Genomic DNA, 20,915 nt, shown 5'->3' on the forward strand with positions numbered 1-20,915 from the left:
CCTGATTATCTCCGTCGGTAGCCATGGAGGATTCGGTGGAGCGGTGGAGGAAGCCAGGTGGCACGTCTACTTGGTCGGGGCCTGATTCTCTCCGTCGGTAGCCATGGAGGATTCGGTGGAGCGGTGGCGGCCTCCGCCCCCGGTGACGGTTCGGTGGTGGTACGCATGATCTGCGCAGTTGTCCTCTTCCCTGGTGATCCAACAGGAGGGACTGACGGCGTGGGGTTGCTGGTCTTGCTTTGTTTTTGGTGGCGGTCCTCGGGTTTCTCGCAGGCAAAGATGAAGATCTTCTGGAGGTCAGTTTGCTTTGATCTGGCTGGAGAGATGAGTTCCGGAAAGCTCCGCCGGCGAATGGAACAGTGCATCTTTTGCCTAAAGTTTGCTGGATCAGGTGGTATTCGGTCGCGCGCACCCATGTTTTTATTCCGACCGTTTGGTTTCGGAGGGAGCAGCGCGAAGCTTTATTTTGTGTTGACATCAGGTGACTTTTTGGTCCATGGTGAAGTCAGAAGAAGGAATATCATGAAGGCCAGATTGGTGGACTGGCTAAAAGAGGTTTGAGTCTCCGTGATGCTGAGGGATTTGCTTGGCGTTCCGGGGTCCGCGGCAGTGGTATGCATGTGGGGGCGGCAGCACTGGTGAAGTTCAGAGTCTTACATCTCAGGGTGAAAATCCAAGGTCTGGCCTTAACTGGTTTGTGCTTTGCAATGACCTTGTTGGAGGCATTGTTTTAAGTGTGGGGACTATCTTCAGGGTGAAAACCTAAGACCTTTGGTCGGGCGACAACGGTGCTGGTACACTGTTCCCTTCTTGAAGGCGTCGCTTTTGGAGAGTTTGTATTATAGGTGTTGTCACGGTGGTGGTTGTATTGCTGTTGCTAGGTCTGGAATGCTGTAGCGGGACTTTTATTTCTTAGTTTTCTTTACTCTTTTTTTGGCTATGTGCATCCATACTGCCACTAGGATGGGGCGTTGTTGCAGAGGCCGGGTGTAATTGATATCTTTTGATATTAATATATTCCCTTTATCGAAAAAAACAAAGAAAAGGACTCTTTTCGAGGTTTGAGTCAATAAAATAATTTCTTTGAACATAATGGTCAATAATCCTTATTATATTTAATATGTGATTCAATACCATAAATTAATCAAGCATGTCACATAGGAAAAAAACCTCGGATAAAATCATGTAAAGTTCCTATGAAAAAAATAGGTTTGCAGTTATCCTGCGGTGATCTAGTGGATTGTGACAGTCCATTTTGATTTAATCGTGCATATCAGGGATGTGAGTTTTGTTAGTTTACTATATTTTGTAGAAAGAGATGCTCAAAGTCACACCTTGAGTGACAGAAAAAGTGATATATACACATGTTCAATACTTCAACTAAACATGGTTGGGTGATTTTGGTTTGAATTGGTTACTTTATTTTGATGTGTTTTTTAGAGTAGCTTCTTAAACACAACTGTTGTACTTGTGGGCACATCTTCTGTCTAAAAGCTTAACTAGCATATTGAGCAAATGTAAACTAGGCCTAGGCCGGCGATGTAGTAGTGGAATAATAGCCGGAGTGATCTCAAATGTTAGTACTCCCTCCGTCTCACCAAAGGTGTCTTAACTTTATAAAAACTTGGTTGATAAAGTTAAGACACTTTTGGTAGGACGGAGAGAGTACATGCAATTAAATAGTGAGAAACAAATGTTCTGGAAAAGCGTAGACCCTTTTGGTTCACATAACTTTTAAAGCGTGGGACAGAAAAAACGCAGAAATATGTGCAAAACATTAGTTAAGATTGGGTTTGTTTTGTTGGTAGATGACCATTTCTTTCCTAGCTAGAATAAGAGTTGTGGTGGACGTTATGTGGAGTTCTTTTGATTCCCTCGGAACGTAACAATGTCCAATGAATTTTCGTGGAGCGATTTGTTTATAGAAATGCCCTGTTGTGGTAGAAGACAATACTCCAATCTAAGAGTTAAAAATCTTTGAAAGAGCTTCTGAAATGCTACGGATACATCTGAACTGAACAGGCCCTACATGTCTCAGTCCCAGCTTCACGTAACCTAGGATGGGTGAACAAAAGGGCAACATCGAAGGAAAGGATTGCAGTGTATCATTGTTCAACAGGAGGACAATGTCATGATGAACCACCGCACGTTTGAGATTTCCAGAACGAAGTATTGTATAGATTGTAATTTTTTCTCTCTTTCTTTTTTCTTCTTTTGTGGAAGATTATGTTTCACATTCCGGATACAAACACACATACACGCCGTGAAGAAACAAATGAAATTTCTAGCTAGTGGTTGGATTTTGAGCATATGTATCTGTCTCACGGACTTGTGACCATGGCGCGAAGCGAAAAACGAGTTGATTGGGAACGAAATACTCCATGTCCATGTCCATGTCCATGTGTCTCGATCGGTCTTCTGTTGCAGCCAACCACTGGCCGCGCCGGCGTCCGAACGGAACGGTAGGTCCAGCACTGCTCCGCCCACAGGAGCGGCTGGTGCAGCGCGGCTTCGCCGCCGTCGTACTCCTCGGCGGCCGGCGACCAGGCAGGCATGCACCAGAGGCCATCCCTCAGGTCCAGCACTGCTCTACCCAAAGGAGCGGATCATGCAGCGTGGCTTCGCCGCCGTCGTACTCGTCAGCGGCCGGCGCCCACGCAGGAGAGCACCAGAGGCCGTCCCTCAGGTCTAGCAGGAGGTCGGGCAGGTCGAACAGAGCGTTTTCTTCACCGCTGCCTGCCGTGCCGGAGCTTGCGGGCGATGTACTCGACGTCTCGGCGACAGAGGAAGAAGACTCGCACTGAGCCGGGGTCATGGAGGCCGATGCACTCGACGTCTCGGTCTTCTCGGCCACGGTGGACGACGGCTCACATTGCGCGGCGGCGATGGCTGCCGCGGCCTGGATGTCTGCGGGGGAGGTGGAGGCCGGGCGCGGGAGCGCGTCGGCGAGGTGCGGGAAGTTGAGGTGCGCAGCGCGGCCCTTGATGGCGACGGCGGCCACGTCGTGCGCGCGCGCGGCCATCTCGGCGGTGGGGAAGGTGCCGAGCCAGATGCGCGACTTCTTGCGCGGCTCCCGGATCTCCGACACCCACTTGCCCCAGCTCCGGCGCCGCACGCCGCGGTACGACGGGTGCCTCCCTGCCGTGCGCTCGTCCTCCTCGGCGACGGCCTCCGTTTCTTGGCCGCCGCCGGCAGTAGGAGCAGGGGAGCTGGTCGCCGTCTGCCGCTTGCGCTTCACGATCTTTGGGCGGTGCAGGTTCTTTGACACGACTTGCGCGCCACCATTGATTACCGTTGAATCCGAAGAGGAGGAGGAGGTCGTGGGTGCATGGATCGCGTCAGACTCCATGGCCGGCCGGCGCTCTAATTCTCTACTATAGCTCAGCAGCGTCTGTCTACGAGTGACAACCAATGCTGGAGTGAGAAGGAGCGGTGTGGGCGAGTATAAATAGCGGAATAATTAGTGGGAGGGAGCCCCATGATTTTTCTAGACGATTTCGCCACCATGCGGGGCTAAAATAATTGCGTTGTGGTTAGGATCTTCTGAATTAACAAACACAATAGAGAAGTTCTGCGATTGATTAGATATTTGTAGGTTGGTGCGACCGCGAACAAATGGAAGGCTCGTATTGGTATATGGTTTTAATCAAATGGCGACCGCCCAGTATATGTACTGCTAATTCAGAACCCCAATTGTATATGATGCATAAGTCGGGCCAAATGATATTTCTCTTCTTCTTCTTCTTCTTCTTCTTTTTCTTCTTCTTCCCGAGCTTGAACAAGGCAGCTGTCCACGCCTCTAACTACTAGCCGTTAGTTTAGCAAGATGTTCTTTAGGCAAAGACTCATTCCTTCAACCCGCAGGCGCCTATTATTCGTATTTCCGTGTGCCATATCAGACCACTTGTGCTGGAGTAGACTGAACTGCTGGTACAACTGAAGGATCTGGGGAACAAGGATGTGCTAACGGCAATGCCACACCATGGACGCAAAGACTGGGAAACAAGGAGCGGAAGAACATATATATCTGTTTCAACGGTCTCCTCATCCTATTAGAGTAAATTCCACTATTTCTGAGGAATGTCTTTCTTTTCTTTAGTTTTTCTGAACGAGTACGTCAACGGTCTCCTCTACCTACTAGAGTAAATTCCACTATTTCTGAGACATGTCTTTCTTTTCTTCAGTTTTTCTGAACGAGTACGTGTGAGACATGTCTTTCTTTTCTTCAGTTTTTCTGAACGAGTACGTGTGTCCACATGCCATTCTTAAGTAGCACCATGACTGACGTGTCTGCATTCCGAGGCAGACATGCAAACAGAAACACTGCTTCTTAAGTTGATCAGCAGCAATAGAGAACCCGCAGATACGATGATTTCAACATGAACCCCACATTGAAAGTAAATTGCATCCTCTGATGCGTAGATAGATGAAATTGTGTTCACGAAGCTTTACTAGAGTGAGCAAACAAAGTTACCAGCTCAAAGTCTAGATTCAGAAGTAGTACAACACAGCAGGCATTAGGCCAACATAGCTAGTATGAATGATTATGGCTAACAACTTGCAGTTTCAATACAGCAAAAAAAAATAACAATATCGCTACTTGACAGGTAAATTAAAAGGAACAATAATAGAATGAGAGTTTGACAAATGCAGACAACGCGCTTAACCAAGCACCCTGAATTGCTAGACATGCCCCTTACTGCTGGGCACACTGTACCCCTCTTGGTGCACCATCATCCTCCTCCTCGTCGTCATAGGCTTCCTGCCGCCTCTGGTTCTGCCTGCGCCTCATCTCCTCTTCGATATTCACGTCGTGCATGGTGGTCTCCTCGCACTCATCCAGCTCCATGTCGGACGATTGGCTTGGCCTTGGCGGCAGAATCTTCTCCAGTGATTTGCACTGGGCAGGGCTCAGTACTCCAGGCTCAGGGAACTGGACGTTGAACTCAACAAACAGCCTGCCTTTCATGAATGGCCGGCCATGCTGAGGCATGCCCTCGTCATTGATGGCCTTGTGTTGACCTATTTACACACAAAAAAAAGATCAGCATGTTGTACAGGGGAGAGGAATAGTTATATATAAGAGCAAAATTCTATACCAGGCTTTATGATCTCCCCAGGACTGGACTTAATAAGAAGCTGCCGACCATCAAGATGAGTCAGAACAAACTGGAAGCCACAGAGAGCCTCCGTAAGAGAGATTGTATGCTCAACGAATAGGTCCTCGGACTTCCTCTTGAACTTTGGGTGTTCTTTAAGTTGCAGGACGAAAACTATGTCTCCAGTAACTGTATCAGGCTGCGAAAACATTAATTGACATCGTTAGTACGATTCTCCTAGGTATGTGCATGCAAGTGTCAAGTGCTTTGCACAAATGCAGAAATGTGCTAGTTTGGCGCTTGTGTAAAAGGAACTCACAGCTTCATCAGCTTCACCCTGGAATACAATCTTTTGGCCATGTTGCATTCCTTTCTCCACATGAACTTCCAAAACCTTCTTCTCCTGGGCTAATTTGTTCCCTTTGCAGCTTTGACATCGATCCTTGTCATTTATCATCTCACCTGAATGAAGACAAATTATAAGAGAACTCAAGCAACAGATATAACTAAATGATGGAAATATGCAATGGTACCATACCTTTTCCTCTGCATTCAGGGCAAACAGTATTCATCTGTTGAATCATGCCAGGTCCTATCTGTCTTGTTATCATCCTCATTCCAGCACCACGACAACCAGAGCAAGTAGCCGTTGCCCCACTCTTGGATCCTTTCCTGAATGTGCAACAAGATACAGTGAGATCCTTGCAGCTAATATACAAATGAAAAACGGAGCACGGCACCAGATTTTGTATATAAAGCTGAAAGTACACCAGGTGAATTTGCAAGTTCCCTTTACGGAGTCAGAACCACATTAGAAACAACAAATCTGCAACGATCCCAAGGGGCTAAGTCAAACTGTGTACCCTCAAGCAAAGGCACGGTGCAGCAGCTGAACCGCAATAGATGCTAGTCAGGCAGAAGACCAGTGCCTAATCACCACTTAAGGAGGAGGCAGGAGGGTGCTACCTAGGCGCGCCACCTAGAAGGCCGCTTTAAATACTGTAGGCAATGGACATCCGCAATCAAACAGATTATTCTTCATACTTAAGACCATATTAGTATATATCCATTCCATTAATTAACTATTTTATTTTGGGGAATAGTCAATTCAATTCCATTAAATGCATAATCACCACTTAAGGAGGAGCAGGAGGGTGCTACCTAGGCGCGCCACCTAGAAGGCCGCTTTTGACTGATACATCGATACTGTAGGCAATGATCCGCAATCAAAAAGATTGTTCTTCATACTTAAGACCATATTAGTCTATATCCATTCCATTAATTAACTAGTTTATTTTGGAGTTCAATTAGCTACCTAATCTATTTTTTGGGTAGTTTATATGAACTGCTGATGATTAATGAGTCACGTCTTTGCACCTAATCTAATTTTGGGGGGATAGTCATTTCAAAAGTTTATACCTACTACCCATGAATAACGGGTCACTTTTTGCATTTAAGCCACCCCTGCCCGTGCTTCTTAATGTGAAGAGAAACAAGCAAGGGCATTTCATATGATAAGTGATTAGCTACCCTTTAAAGATCACACCTTAGAACAGGGAGGCAATTTACAGACACTAAAATCCATAACAGGACTTGAATGGAAGGCACAAACTACAGAAAGTCCACCTAATCAAACAGACGACAAACTTCTTTCAGCAACCACAGCTGGTAAAAAGCATGTTTGGCACTTAGACAACGCTAACACCTTTGCAGATAAACGGAACAAGATTCAACTTTTCCAACCTTGATGCAACAAAAAGGCATACTGGCAATACAGAAATTGCATTACAAGATTTCACAAATGAACATATAGTTAATCTACCGATTAAGATTTTGAAATGTTGCGAAAAATACTATTATGAAAACTAGATCTCTGGTGCCTCAATATACTTCAGAAGAACAGAAGAAAGCAAGCTTGAACTGTTGTAAAGAAGAATTATTCAAGCTGCTACATCCCCAAAGAGCATCGAACATGTGTTTTTATACTCGACAGAGCACAGATGTGTAAGAGAGACTTTGCTTGGAGCTAATAAAATTTAAACCACATAACTATGTACACGTGATTATATGTCTTTCTTGTAAAAGTACTGGTAACAAGATATACTCCAAACTTGAACACAGTAACAATCATGTCTGCAGGAAAGGCGATCTACGAACTGAGAGCTTGCAAAAACTTACCCTTTGCACTTTCCACAAAGAACATTACGTGACAAAGATAGCTTTTTGGTAGCTCCATTGTATAGGTCTTCCAAGGAAACCTTCATAGTATGCACCACATCTTCCCCACGCTTTTGTCTGCGTCCTCTTGAGCTACCACCTTTATATCCAAAAAAAACTCAAGTAAGTACACATGGATTCAATTACTTCGCACAAAGCAGAGACGCATTTAATCCAGACAAAGCTGGGTAGAGGAACAAAAGAAAGCACAAAGAACTTGATAACATAAATCTCATACCGCCAAAGCCACCACCACCTCCAAATAGTTGTTCAAATATGTCGAAAGGACTATGCATATCAGCACCGCCGCCTCCTCCCATTCCTTCCTTGAGGGCATCTTCTCCATACTGGTCATAAATTTCCCTCTTCTCGGGGTCATTAAGGACCTCATAAGCCTGCGCCAATTCTTTAAACTGGCCAAGATAAACAAATTGTCAGCGACCACCAATCCAACAAATAGTGCAAGTAGTCATATAAAGAAACGCTGTCGCCACAACCTTCTCAGGGTCTCCACCCTTGTCGGGATGGTTCTTGATAGCAGCTTTACGGTAAGCCTTCTTCAGCTCATCCGGGGTCGCTGTCTTGGATACACCAAGCACCTCGTAGTACTTGGTGTTGTTGCTGGCCTTCCTTGGTGGCATGCGCCCAAACATGGCTGATAAAGTGGGCTCCTACCTATATGAGACGAACTTAATAAGATCACCAAGTGATAAAGTACTACCTCCAGTATATTAAAATTGAATGCTTTTGCAGAAATAACCTGTAGGCAAGACTTGCAACTCTAAACATGGGTTTGCAAAATAATGACAAAACTACTTGTAACACGTTCTTAAATTCTAATGACAAAAGCAGCATGTTCTATTCCACAAACTGCTAGGTGCTGAATCCCCTTGTACAAAATCTGGACATATATACGGACGGACTTTCCGCATGAACTAGTACTCAGGAAGGAAAACAGGGAGCCGTCAAGTTCGGGGGCATCCTGATAAACTAATATTCCCAGGCATCAGGATATATTAAATCAAGTTAAACCACGATATCTAACCCGGTGAGCCACGAATCTAACACCCGCACCACCGAAACCCGCCGCCGCTCCTCGATTCGACAGGACGAATCAGATCGAAAAGCCAACACGCGAACAGATCGAGCAAAGAAGGGATCTTTTTTCTCCAAGAAGAAAGCGCGTCCACGATCTACCCGGGCACCGGGACTGAGACGACTGAGAGTGGAGATCTGGCGGCGGATCCTTACCTCGCCGGCGGCGCCTAGGGTTTTGATGGCGCGGCGGGGACGAAGGCGAGGAGGTCGTATACTGCTCGAGCCGGTCGCGCTGGGAGAAAGAGGGAGCTGACGGACCGCGGTTGCTCTGGCTTTAATATGGGCTTTCCTGCAGGAATCTTCGTGGTGTGAATAGATAGACGGAACGAAGGCCACCGGAACCGACTCTGGTTTGTTTGTGTTACATCCGGTCCCCGCACGGCTCTCTCTTCCACGAAAAAAGTCTACAGGCTACCGCGACTGACCTTCATATCTTTTCTTTTTTAAAGTACTTACTCCTTATATATGCAAAATCATAAGAAGAAACACCAGCATCCCAAGTTTAGATCTTGCTCATCCGCGAGCAAGGTAGCAGCAAGTCGATAAAATAAACGAGACATTGTATCGTATGATAGCTTTTAAGAGATGTAGAACATTCTTATGGGTTTATACCATACTTGCACAAATTGAATTATCTAGAAGGCATTCCACACATTTGTGCGAGGAAAAGTCGATAATGTGATATATCGCATTAAATTCAACCAAACAGGTGTTATAAGGAGATCGGGTTTTAAGGAGATCTTAAACATATTTAGAACGGTCGCATATCCACTTCAAATTTAATGATTTGATGATCGATTTTATTTCTTGTCGTAGTTGCAGCATGTCTGTTTGATCATAGCACACCTTTTTTTTTTACTCATTTAAGAGTTGTGTGATGAACTAGACATGGTTAGTTTTACATGAGAGGACTTAAAAGAGCACGAAACAAATGTTAACTTCGAAGCTGAGTGTGAAGTACTTCATCGTTTGTGATTTGAGTGTCAACCAATCTTACACATGTTCAAGCAACATAAACTGTGTGGAAGATCCCAAAGTAATTATAAAGTACAAGTGTATTTGTACTCAACCTAATTCATATAACTAATAAAACAACCTCGAAAAAAATATAACTAATAAAACAATCACAAACTTAATTCCTCTTTAAAATAAATTGGTCCGTGGTCCAAAGGCTAACAATAATCCCTGTCAAGAGGAGATGATGATGCGACTTTATTATGCAACATGAATAAACTAAACTTGCGAGGAAGTAAACATGCTCAAAGAGTAGCAAAGATTACAGGGTCTTGAGGATCTCCCCAATTAGCTTGGAATCAAGCCATGCATGATCAAATAATCCCCTGCGATTGTTTTGTAACGTGGGTTGACGATGAAGTGGAGCAAAGAGTGGAACGTTAAAGGTCGCTACCATGATCTTATTCACTACTTCCAAACCATGATACGAACTCCCTGGATCATGCTGCCGAAGACATGACCACACCGTCGCTAGAGCAGAGGTGCAGGGACAAAACCGGGACAGGGCGAGGCGGGCGACCGTGGCAGGGAATAGCCAAGAGATGCAGGCGGAGGACTGATATGACAAACAGGTAGAAGTAAAACAAAGACGCCGCTAAATCGATCGACCTAAACACTGAACTTGGAAATTTGCGGTTGGAATCTTTATCTGTCGTGATCAGTTTGATCAGCTAGTTCATCCAGCAGAATAAACTGATAGAGAATGGGAAATCAACTTTGACTCACAGGTGTAGGTGTATATGCATCCATTGTCTAAAAACTATTTTCAAAATGTATAAAAAAATTGAGAATCAACCACTGGTTTAGCACTTTGGTGTCTCATAAAGGCGGAATACTTTTCAGTGGGAGGCGACATTTCCGTCGACAGCGAGACGCCTGTGGTGACTTCGTCAATCTCAAGACTCGCTGGATCAAGTTCATGAACTAGTCTCTCGAAGGTGCTCATTGGGGTAGGGTGTGCGTGCGTGGGTTCATAGGGGTGAGTATGTGAACTTCTGCGTCTGTACTGTGTTTCGCAAAAAAATATAAATTCTGAAAAAAATATATCTAGATGTACATCTAGATATTCTATGTTTACACACTAAGTTTAGCAAATAAATGATAATTTTTATAGCTTGTGTAAAAAAATGACAATTTTCGATGATCCAAAATAGTTTTTCACAAATTTTTATTTTTTGCGTAGGCCACACAAAAAGTCATTTTTCCACAAACTTTCATGATTGAATATAGAATGTCGACATGTACACCTAGGATAGTTTTCCATAATTTTTTAATAATTAAAAATAAATATACTATGCATTTTTTAATAGATACATCTAGATCTATACCCTTTTTTAGGGGAAACCACACTCTCTATTAAACTTCAACAATCATATCTAGACCTATACCTACTCCCTCTCTCACAGTTTATAAGGCGTGCACGTACCTCTAGGTCGCAAATTTGATCAAATTAGCATTAGTTATATGTTATAAAAATTATATTATTAAAAAGTTTATATATTCTATTTTTAATAATATAATTGTTGCATTATATAATTTAAATTATATAGATTAAATTAGCGACCTATGAACTGAAACAGAAGGAAAAGAGCGAGTATGAGCCAAAACACGAGAGAGAACCTGTTTCAGCAAATTTAAAGTCACAAGAGGACCGGACACGTTAGCATGGGCCTTAGCTGCTGATACTATTTATGGGCCGACCCAGGGATGGTATGGGCCTTACGAGCTCCTTATCAACGAGACTCTGCAAGTCCATTGTGGACAAAGAGGCCCACCGGCTCGCCGGTAAAGCTGAGTAGTGACAAAGGGAGAGGAGCGGTAGTTTGTCTCCGCTCAGATCGGCCCGAGCGACAGGCATATATAGGCTCGGCCCATTTAAACTGTGTGCCTGTTATAAAAAATATAATATCAGAAATGTAGATTTTAAAATCAGAACAAAATTCAAAACATAGCAAAATTCAAATTCGAACAAATAAAAAACCAAAATTTTAAAAAGCAAAGTATTTTATGTCGAACAAAATTCATATTTAAACAAATTTTAAATTTGAACAAATTCCAAATTCGAAAAAATCCAAATTCAAACAAATTCAAACAAATATGAATATTTTTAAAATCATACCGAAAAAAAACTGAACAAATTTCAAAATCAGTAAACCAACACACAAAAACCAAAACGAAATCATCCAAAACCCGAAAAAACCAGAAAAACAAAAGAAAAAACCATAGACGCTAATGGGCCGGCCCACCCCATCCATCGCTTGAGCGGGAGCGAATCGCTACCACAATGAGCGGTGAATAGGAATTGCCAACAAAACATCACTGTCCCCTTCTCTTTCCGAAAAAGAGAGAAACAAAACAATGCCCAGCCAATGACCGACCCGCACAAAACTGAAGAAACAAAAAGGACCAACCCGCACACAGTACACCAACGCGAATTTTCACAACATGGACACTCCTACAACCTTATTATACTCACCTTGTCTCTGTGTTATATGGTTATTATCCGACCTATAAGTTATAGATCATTCGGAAACTTGAGATTTTTTCGTACCGTTGATTTGAAAACTTATCATTCTTCATCCAAAAAAAAAAACTTTCTTCGTTAAGCTACATACTTTCGATCTTTTAGTACGTAAATTGGCACGTACATACATGCGTGCGTCCTCTACATGTAAAAAGTTATCCGCATTTTTCAAGACTTGAAAATACGATTTTTAGGCTCGCACAGTATTTTGGATTCATATGTATACCCGGTGTGTATTTTCGCATTGTACACCACTGTTCATGACGAATTGGCGGCATCTTAGTTCCTTGTAGTTTCTTGCTGGACAGGGACGCACACGTGAATACACATCTTCTAGCCACACACACACAAGAACTGCCGAAAACCGAGCATACTTCTACTCTACATAAGCTTTTTGCAGTTCTTGGAACTAAAAAAGGTTCCACTTCCCAGATATTTGACCTTCGTAACAAAAGAATGATCTGTTTGCCCTCTCTGCCTGTTGCAACCAGAAATTGGAAAACAGCGAGCAAAGAACAGGGCGAGCTTGTACGGATAATTGTAATTATATGAGCATTCCGTCAGTTGCGTGCAAGGTGCATCTTGATTCCCAATCAGTGCGCGGTGCCGATCTATCACCTCACCAAGACGATTGATTACCTCATTTCGTTCATTCGTTGTGGATTACCCCAGGCGTAAAGCAATGGTGAATGTTCGTGATCAGCTCACTGCTCTAAGTAACAGAGATCAGACGATGCAAGCAACGGAACGTGTATTCTAAGCATCGTTGCACGCACAGGTGATGCTATTACTCGGGATACATGTGAACACTTTGCAAACTTACCATTGAACAGCGCACAATCACTTGCAGTTAAATAGGGGTAGCATCACAGCGAAGATACACACCTCAGTCCAGGATATCTAAAAGAAAAGGGGGATTTGCGGCTCAATAATAAAGACAACATCACCAACAACTAAATGGTAGTATGAAGAATAAAACGTGCGTGCCACTTAAACGATAGCCATTAAACCAATAAAGAGTAGAATATTTGCAATCAGATAATGTTTTTTTCTTCGGAAGTGCTATACTACTACTCCATCCTTACTGCAAGATAATAAATCCCTACACTCCAACGGCCACATAAAGTGGGGCTACCAAACATCCACCATTGCAAACGGCAGAGATGCCATACTTCGTAAGCAAACAAACTCTATTGTCGTTATAATAAACAGTGAACAGCAACTACTGTAAAGATAAGCAATAATGTATGCACCCGGGGTCCAGACAAGGCAAGCCTTCCAAAGAAGCTCAATAGATTATATATGCAAGCAACTGCAGGGGGGCAACACAGACCAAAGCAGTCCAGTGAAGAAAAGCCATAGATATTCAGAACTAGAAGCCTGGCAGAAATCCATCGACGATGCTGCTTGAATTGGCGATCTGGATCATCCCAATGACGCTCATCTTCGCACCATGCAGGCGCCTAGTTCTCCTAGTTGCCAATCTCCAGCAACTCAAAGCGAGCATCATGCGTACAAGGTCATCATCTCCAGAATTGTGGAGTCGTCTGGCAAGGCTACAGACGATGAGCATCACTGTGTGAGGGAAGATTGGAGCTAGATCCTTTGCCCCAGTTATTAGAAACACCAGTTTCATCAGGTGGGCAGCCCTTGCTAGCTTTTCCCTGGCTGGAGTGGGGTGAGTAACAAACCGACTCTCCTTGTCCATGAATACTCTGGTTTGTAGCTTTCTCTTGAAATCAAATGTATCGTGCCTCACTGCATGCAAGATGGAGATAAAAAAGAAGCAGATTGCACTTCTCTCTTGTACATTTACACTTGGCCGAGTTTCCCAAGCAAAAAACTTATCTGCAGGTCAAATTTACAATGCAAAATGATCAATATCCATTGATGGAAATCCCGATTGCTCTCGTTTTATCCCTTGTAACATACTTTTTGCAGTCTCCTTTTCCTGCAAATGTTGAGCACAACAAAGTTGTAGCAGATCAAAAGCATCAGGAAAATAGAGCAAAAATAGAGTGGTTATATATGATGTTATTCTATTTTCCGCTAGTAAACCCTGGACTCATAAGTGTGATTTGAGCAAATATGCACTGTTAACAGAATAAACTAAAGTGGATACAAGGTTGAAGCTGGTTCGAGCTGCATATTTGCGCACAAACATGATCATTCATTAACTTGTTTGTTAATTATAGTGTCAGCATTTCACCTTTTAGTCAATTTAATATGCCGTTCTATTCAACAAGGTTGTTAAGTATATAGAGAACTTACAGGGCCGGTGTAATCCAAGAGTCTTGTGCAATAGTGTTCTGCTTCCTCATACCTGCCGATGCTCTTGCAATGCTTTGCAAGGAAAAGCAAGGCTTCGACAAAGTTCTGGCCCTGCCTTTCCTCAACTTCCATTCTCTCTACATCCTTCTTGTAGTAAAATGCAGCCTCCTCAGATTGCCCAAGCATACTGTGCAACTTTGCTAACTGATGTAGTGCTATTCCTTCAGTGTCATTACTATTTGCAGCCCTCTCATAGCACTTGATAGCTTCTTCAATCATTTGAAGTGGGTCACTTTCATAGCACTGAGCCATAGCAATCCACAGTCGAGCATCATTAGGTTGTAGGTGAGATGATTTTCGGAAGTAGTACAGTGCATAAAATGGCATTCCCATCATCTCATAGATCTGACCAAGACCATACCAAGCACGGTAATCCCTCGGATTTATATCAACAGCTCTCCTGTAGGCATCAATTGCAGCAGGTGTATTTTTCAACTCAACATACTCATGTCCCATGAGAGTCCAAGCTGAGAGGTACTTGCGGTTAAGCTTTAGTGCCCTCTGGAAATACAAAACTGACTTCTCATGATGCCCCTTCAAACTGTAGTAATTTGCAATTATGCAGCAAGATTCTGGACGATATTTATCCGTCAAAAATACTCTGTGAGCAAGGAAACTCAAAGCAGTCAAGCTTTCCTTGGCATACAATAAATTTGAGTAAATATCCATAGAATCCACACGAAAAGGATCAGTTCTGAGGAGTTCTTCAAAAATCATGTCAGCATCATCCAGTTCCCTCATGCTATACTGAACAGTTGCTATTTGAGCTTGAATGTAATCACTGCAACGGAAGACACCCATCAAGCGCTCGTATCTTTTCAAAGCTTCTTCATGCATCTTTAACTCCAGATGTGCACTAGCAATGAAGAAATCTTTCATCCAGTGATTCTTCAGATTTAAGTTGTTCAAAATATCACTGGTAGTGCACAAAGATTGTATCTCTAACCAAGCACACCAGTTCCAGGGGTAGCTATTGACAGATTCCACCAGAACAGTTCTAGCTAGACCTTCACAGCCTTTATCGCGTAGAACTATTCCATACAAGTACAAGCCAAACGAATCAATAGCACCAGTTCTCCGATATGTAGAGAGCTCTCTCTCCAATGCAACTAGTTCCTGATTAACAACATTGCTCTTCCCCAAAGATCCTTCAAGCTCTATTGTCTCTTCATCTTTCCGCTTTTCTCCAGCCTAGAAGAGCAAATTACAATGCTCATCAGGCATGTCAATTAATTAAACTACAGATAGAACAGAGACAGTTTGCAGAATCTATAAGGGTAACTAGACTGTGGAAGAAACAAGGGGAAAAATATCGCCTTAGTTAGACATGGTCATAGTTCCATAGGCCAAATTATGGAATGTCAGTAAGCCATAGACATTACCAAACACTGACACATTTGTAAGAAATAGAACACCTTTCCCCCCTTCAAATTTGAATGGCATGCATATAGGGTTAGAAGAATCCAAAATAATGTTAGATAACAATAATTTCCAAGCTTCTTTAAAAGAACGTACAATATATGCATCATCATCACCATCATCAACGCCTTTTATCCCAATCAAGTTGGGGTAAGCTAGATATGAAACCCAACAGAAATGTATGCAAACCAAAGAGAGAAAGTAAACAAAGTACGAGTAAGCTAAGATTCAGGCACATGGATTGCTGATTTCCATGCAGTCCTATCCAGAGCCAGATCTCTAGGTACATTCCAATCCCTCAAACCCCCTTTAATCTAATCTAATTTAACATCACAACAAGTACTTACCATACAAAGAGTTAGCCAATCATTTTACAAACAACTAGAGAGAAAACCACTGACAGACAAAAGAATAAAGTAACAGATACGAACAGAAAATGACTACATTCTTTAGATGTTCGCAGCCCAATCTGAACTTTCATCAAAGAGGTAAAAATCAGAACCCGGAGGATCCATAATGTATTCCTGCTTTATTAAACCATGACGAAAGCAAACCTCCTCTTACTAGAGAACCTCTCATTCGATGACGTGTTTCAGCCCAGCCCAAGTCTAATGATCAGGTGATGAACAAAAGGGCACAGAGCACCATTTATTCACCACCGCTAACAGTAATAATTATTGAGTATTCCAGTTATTGTCTACACTAAAAATCACAGTACATCAAGGAGAACTAGAGAGACGCTTCCTCCAGTAAATCCCGACAAGCATCGTCAAAACATCCACAAAATACCATTTCCTCAATTGGCAACTCACAGCGATGCCCAAATCTGGCCTATTCTGTACCAGCCCCAGCGGGGCATTACATCAAACACCTCCCGCCCCACCCCAGATCTGCAAAGCTAGCCAGGCCTCCACTCCAAAGAGCAAGCAGGAACATCGCTGAATAACAGGGCAGGTGCACCTTACCATGTAGAGCGCGTAGCAGCGCAGGAAGACGGCCTTGCGCCCAACATGGCCGCGCAGGACGTGCGCGGCGCGGCGGTACTCGCGGCAGTCGAAGTAGGTCTTGGCGAGCAGGTACTTGTCGGCGCCCGCGTCGAAGGCGTCGTCGTCGGGGATGGGCGTGCTGACGTACGACACGCCGCCGAGCGGCGTCCCGGCCTCGGACCCGCCGCCGCCGCCGGGCCGCATGCGGCGGCGGAAGCTGGACCCGCCGCTGCGGTGCAGGTGCAGCAGGCGCCCGCCGGGCCCGGCGCCCGAGGAGGACGGGGTGTCCATCGCCGGCTGGGACGGCGCGGCGGCGTCCGGCTCGATGCCGACGAGCAGCTCGGCGGCCCTGCGGATGGGGAGGCGGGGGCTGTTAGTTAGGGTTAGGGTTTTGAGTTTCGGGAGGGACAAGGGGGTTTCGGGGGCGGCGTACCATTTGGCGGCGGAGTAGAGGCAGCGGTCGCCGAGCTGGCGGGCGGCTGCTCGGAGCTCGACGCGGTAGCTCTCCTTGGAGGTGGAAGCCATTGATCTGGCTGGCAGTGGAGCGGATGCGGATCGGCGCAGTGAGAGCGTAGATTTTGAACTTTGGCGATGCGACGGGAAAGGGGAGAGAGACGAGAATTTGGAGGAGGCTGTGGCTGGCGCTGCTGTCCAAACTCCAAAGTCCAATATTTAGCATTTCGAGGGAAAACTTGGTTGGGCTGGGCTCGCTAGCTGGTTCTGGTTGGGCCTGAGCAGGAAACCCGCGTGGTAAAACTAAACTCACACAACAACATAGTAGTATTTTTCGCAGAACCACAACATTGTTTTCAACCTCTAGACCGTGTCGACAGCAGTGGAACGGAGCCCTCCCGCCGACCATGCCGTGATCCACCCCGCCTCCATGGCCTGAAGGCCACAGAAGCGAGGCAGATCATTGGCGGCACCGACAGGAGACGAAGAAACCCTAATTACCTCCTAAGCGTTCTCTCAGGCAAAGGCGTACGAGACATGTAGCTGCTGATTAGCTGGTAACTACTAGAAAAACCATAGATTGTTTCTAAAACCCTCTCCAATCCAATGATCTCGTCAGCAGCAAGAGGATGGGGACCTATTCTTGTGTGTTCTGATTTTTCCAGGTCCTTGTTTTTGTTAGGTTTCAGTCTCCCTTGTGGCTTCGGCAAGGTGGTGACAACAATTGTGCGTTTGAATAAGATCTCTCTGGCCTCTGTCTACCTCGTCAATGTTCAATATGGCGTTGGCGTTGGCGATGGGATAGTGGGGGTATGTGTTGTGCCATATCCATTGGATTTGCATGGATCTTGCGAGTTAGTGTGGTATTCAAGGAAAGTTGTAGTTGGTTTGTTGTGCGACATGTTCGATCTCTTTGTTCATTTGGGTATGCGGCAATGTTATGTTTATCCAACCCTCTGGAGTTGTGGCGAATGACTGCAAGTCTATGTTGCTTGGGGTGTGTCCTTAGGCCATGTTCCTTCAATGATTATTTGATCTTATTGTTCTCGGCGAGTGGCTATATTGTGGTCTTCAAAGACCCGATTCGCGAGGCTGTTTGCACGTGCTCCAGTCTTTTTCTGATTGTTGAGTGCATATTTTAAGCTCCAACAGTCGTTGAATAGTCGAAGAAAGAAGACAACCAATATGATTTTCGCATGTTTTTGTATCTCTATTATTATGTCTCCAGTTTTCCTTATGTAATCAGATATAATGGCATGTACAATGACGTGACGTCAGTCGTCACTCATGGTTGCCACGTTCAATTTTTTTTACTTAGTTGGAGGAAAGATAATAAAGAAAGAAAATATTGTTATCCATTAGCTAAAGGATAATCCCTTGCAAGATAGAGAAGGCTATTTTCTCCATTGTACCATTTATTTTCTCTCACAACATAATTACTATTAAAATATAATTAGTTCTCAATTATTGCTAGGGATGACGATAAAAAATAATGTATTATACGTACCACTTATATTCATGTTTTTTGTTTTCTCTAGATACTAGTACAAATGCCCGTGCGTTGCCACGGGAAACAATATAGAATTTTTTACCGCATATGCAAAGAAAACACACTGCAAATTCACACGATGAAAAGAGATGGCTAGATAATATTGCAAGAAAAATACTTTGCCTAAAAGATAGATCAATATGAAATGTAATTCTACATCATATGCATGAAGGCAACAACCAATAATTATCTCTGCATGCCAAGATTTCACTTCATTCCTATCTTGCAGCAGGCGACTTCAAAAAACAACTTTAATATGCATTTGAAATCAAAGCTGTCTTCCTTTGACTAATTTCATTTTTAATCCATATACATCTTGACGGTTACATGTTTAGAAAAGACCCTAAAATAAATAAAAATAATATCATGTTTCATACATGACGTAAAGTTTAAAGTGAAAGATTGTTTCTAAGTAGCCTAAGGTTGTCTTCAAGACACATGCAAGTTGCAAATGTAAAAGAGAATGTATCTAAGAGAATGTATATTTTTTTATTTACATAGACAGAGTAATAGAAACATCCATATTTTTGAGATTTCGATTAGGGGCGCAAATATCTCGCTTTTTCTACCTACCATTTAATTATCCTAATTTATCCATCTGGCCTTACTGAAATGCTTTCAATCAAGACGAAAAACATTATTGTTTACCACAATAGCTTAATAGAATCAACACTGCAGTTCAACACATCGAGACCTGGCCACGACTGTAACGTGCAAAACTGAACTAAATCAGGATGCTAATTCGAGGAAGAACATATTTTTCTGGTTCTAAGAGGAGAAAAGGCCCACATCGACCATCACATCTGAAATATAATTGACTGCGGAACGGGAACATGGAGAGGTACGTAGCTCTTGCCTTTAGCCCTCTACATGCACACATCCTCACAACCTTTGTACTTTGACCACAGCCCTAGCATATAGATGTACATATGCAAGCAGAAAGAGGGTCAGAATGAAGCAGAATAAAAAAAGGTCTTCAGTAGATCTATAATATTTTTTTCCTTTAATGCTCCAAATTTTTGCACATAACTCAGCAATGTTTATCAGTACAAAACGATCTAATATCTATATCTATCATTCGGTTATAGAAGCTAACTACATAATGCTGTCTGAACTTGATCTCACATTCTTTTTATGATAGAAATAGAAATAAAGACAACTTTAAACATTTGTTGATATAAAACCAAGAGAAAAAGCCAAAAGATAATTCATTCATAAATAAAAATGTGTTGGCTAGTATAGCAGTATTGAGCCTTATTACCTGAATTCCCCATAGATGTCTAGCATACACCGGTACCTACTCATGATAATCTGGTTGATACCCGTGGCTAGTTCCATGAAAAAAAAAGGAAATGATGTGATTAACCTACAGTTGTACCTTATGTGATGATTTAGAAAGAAACACCATATTTGACGCACCCCGTTGTTGATCAGCTAGTGCTAGCCCTATCCTCCCTCCACGCGAGCACGTGTCATCAGCTCCTCCGACCAATTCGCCGTCCTCGGGTCCTGGGACGGCAAGATCCGATGATGTCGTGGCCCGTGGCCATCAGTGGGGTCAGGGCCGTGTCATCATCTCCCTGGACGCCTCAATGGCGCATCGACTGATCTCCTCCTCGCCGATCTCCTCGAGGAAGCCAGAGGAGGAAGTGGCGCCGGAGGAGGAAGTGACACAAGATCGCGAGCTAAAGAGCACCCCAGCCCGATACTTCGAATTCCATAATATAGATCATAAAGACAACTCAAGTAACAATCATGATTACCAGAAGATCACCATTTCAGGATTTGAGTTCCTCGGAGAGGATTGCCCATCTGGCTATCGTAAAAATTGAGATGTTACAAAAGTATCAGTGTCCAATAAATTAATTGAAAGCCTATGTACTCCTCTAAACCTGGCCCAAACTATTAAATAATCTTAATAGAGAAGTAGTTCTCACACTTGAGAAATAAACCCAAAATATCTTCAATTGCCGAGTAGACCAAGTTTATCAGATATACTCATGTGGTGATACTCGCCTACTCAAGTAGACGAATCATCTATGCATAGCATATGTAAAACTACACGCTAGTGTGAAACGATTATAGATAGATGAACTATTCAGATTACCCAAAATAATAGCGGGTGCTTCCTGATTAAAAAGATGAACGATTCAGAAGAGAGCATATGTAAAATGGTAGGACTGTTATGTATCTTGCAAATTTAAGTAAACAGATTATTATGTCCC

The 20,915-nt window shown here is 43.4% G+C and overlaps 3 protein-coding genes across 4 annotated transcripts; all 3 read right to left on the bottom strand.

Moving 5' to 3' along the window:
* Positions 1 to 2,321: 2,321 nt before the first annotated feature.
* LOC124690224 (ethylene-responsive transcription factor ERF042-like) lies at positions 2,322 to 3,349 on the bottom strand. Its single transcript, XM_047223638.1, has 2 exons — positions 2,623 to 3,349; positions 2,322 to 2,524 (listed from the first exon to the last, which is right to left on the bottom strand). The coding sequence occupies exons 1-2, from the start codon at positions 3,347 to 3,349 to the stop codon at positions 2,322 to 2,324; spliced, it is 930 nt and encodes a 309-aa protein (XP_047079594.1).
* A 1,074-nt stretch (positions 3,350 to 4,423) lies between these two features.
* On the bottom strand, positions 4,424 to 8,685 carry LOC124692446 (chaperone protein dnaJ A6-like). 2 transcript variants are annotated; one of them, XM_047225827.1, is made up of 8 exons: positions 8,568 to 8,685; positions 7,814 to 7,991; positions 7,573 to 7,729; positions 7,278 to 7,416; positions 5,638 to 5,771; positions 5,419 to 5,561; positions 5,100 to 5,298; positions 4,424 to 5,022 (listed from the first exon to the last, which is right to left on the bottom strand). In XM_047225827.1, the coding sequence occupies exons 2-8, from the start codon at positions 7,967 to 7,969 to the stop codon at positions 4,697 to 4,699; spliced, it is 1,254 nt and encodes a 417-aa protein (XP_047081783.1). In that variant the 5' UTR covers positions 7,970 to 7,991; positions 8,568 to 8,685; the 3' UTR covers positions 4,424 to 4,696. The 2 variants fall into 2 exon arrangements, with proteins under 2 accessions (XP_047081783.1, XP_047081782.1); XM_047225826.1 differs by having other exon boundaries at positions 7,555 to 7,729.
* A 4,415-nt stretch (positions 8,686 to 13,100) lies between these two features.
* LOC124692444 (anaphase-promoting complex subunit 8) lies at positions 13,101 to 17,213 on the bottom strand. Its single transcript, XM_047225825.1, has 4 exons — positions 17,122 to 17,213; positions 16,668 to 17,037; positions 14,224 to 15,474; positions 13,101 to 13,903 (listed from the first exon to the last, which is right to left on the bottom strand). The coding sequence occupies exons 1-4, from the start codon at positions 17,211 to 17,213 to the stop codon at positions 13,814 to 13,816; spliced, it is 1,803 nt and encodes a 600-aa protein (XP_047081781.1). The 3' UTR covers positions 13,101 to 13,813.
* Positions 17,214 to 20,915: the final 3,702 nt, after the last annotated feature.

The sequence above is a fragment of the Lolium rigidum genome, chromosome 2 (assembly GCF_022539505.1).
Source record: "Lolium rigidum isolate FL_2022 chromosome 2, APGP_CSIRO_Lrig_0.1, whole genome shotgun sequence".
NCBI classification, from domain to species: domain Eukaryota; kingdom Viridiplantae; phylum Streptophyta; class Magnoliopsida; order Poales; family Poaceae; genus Lolium; species Lolium rigidum.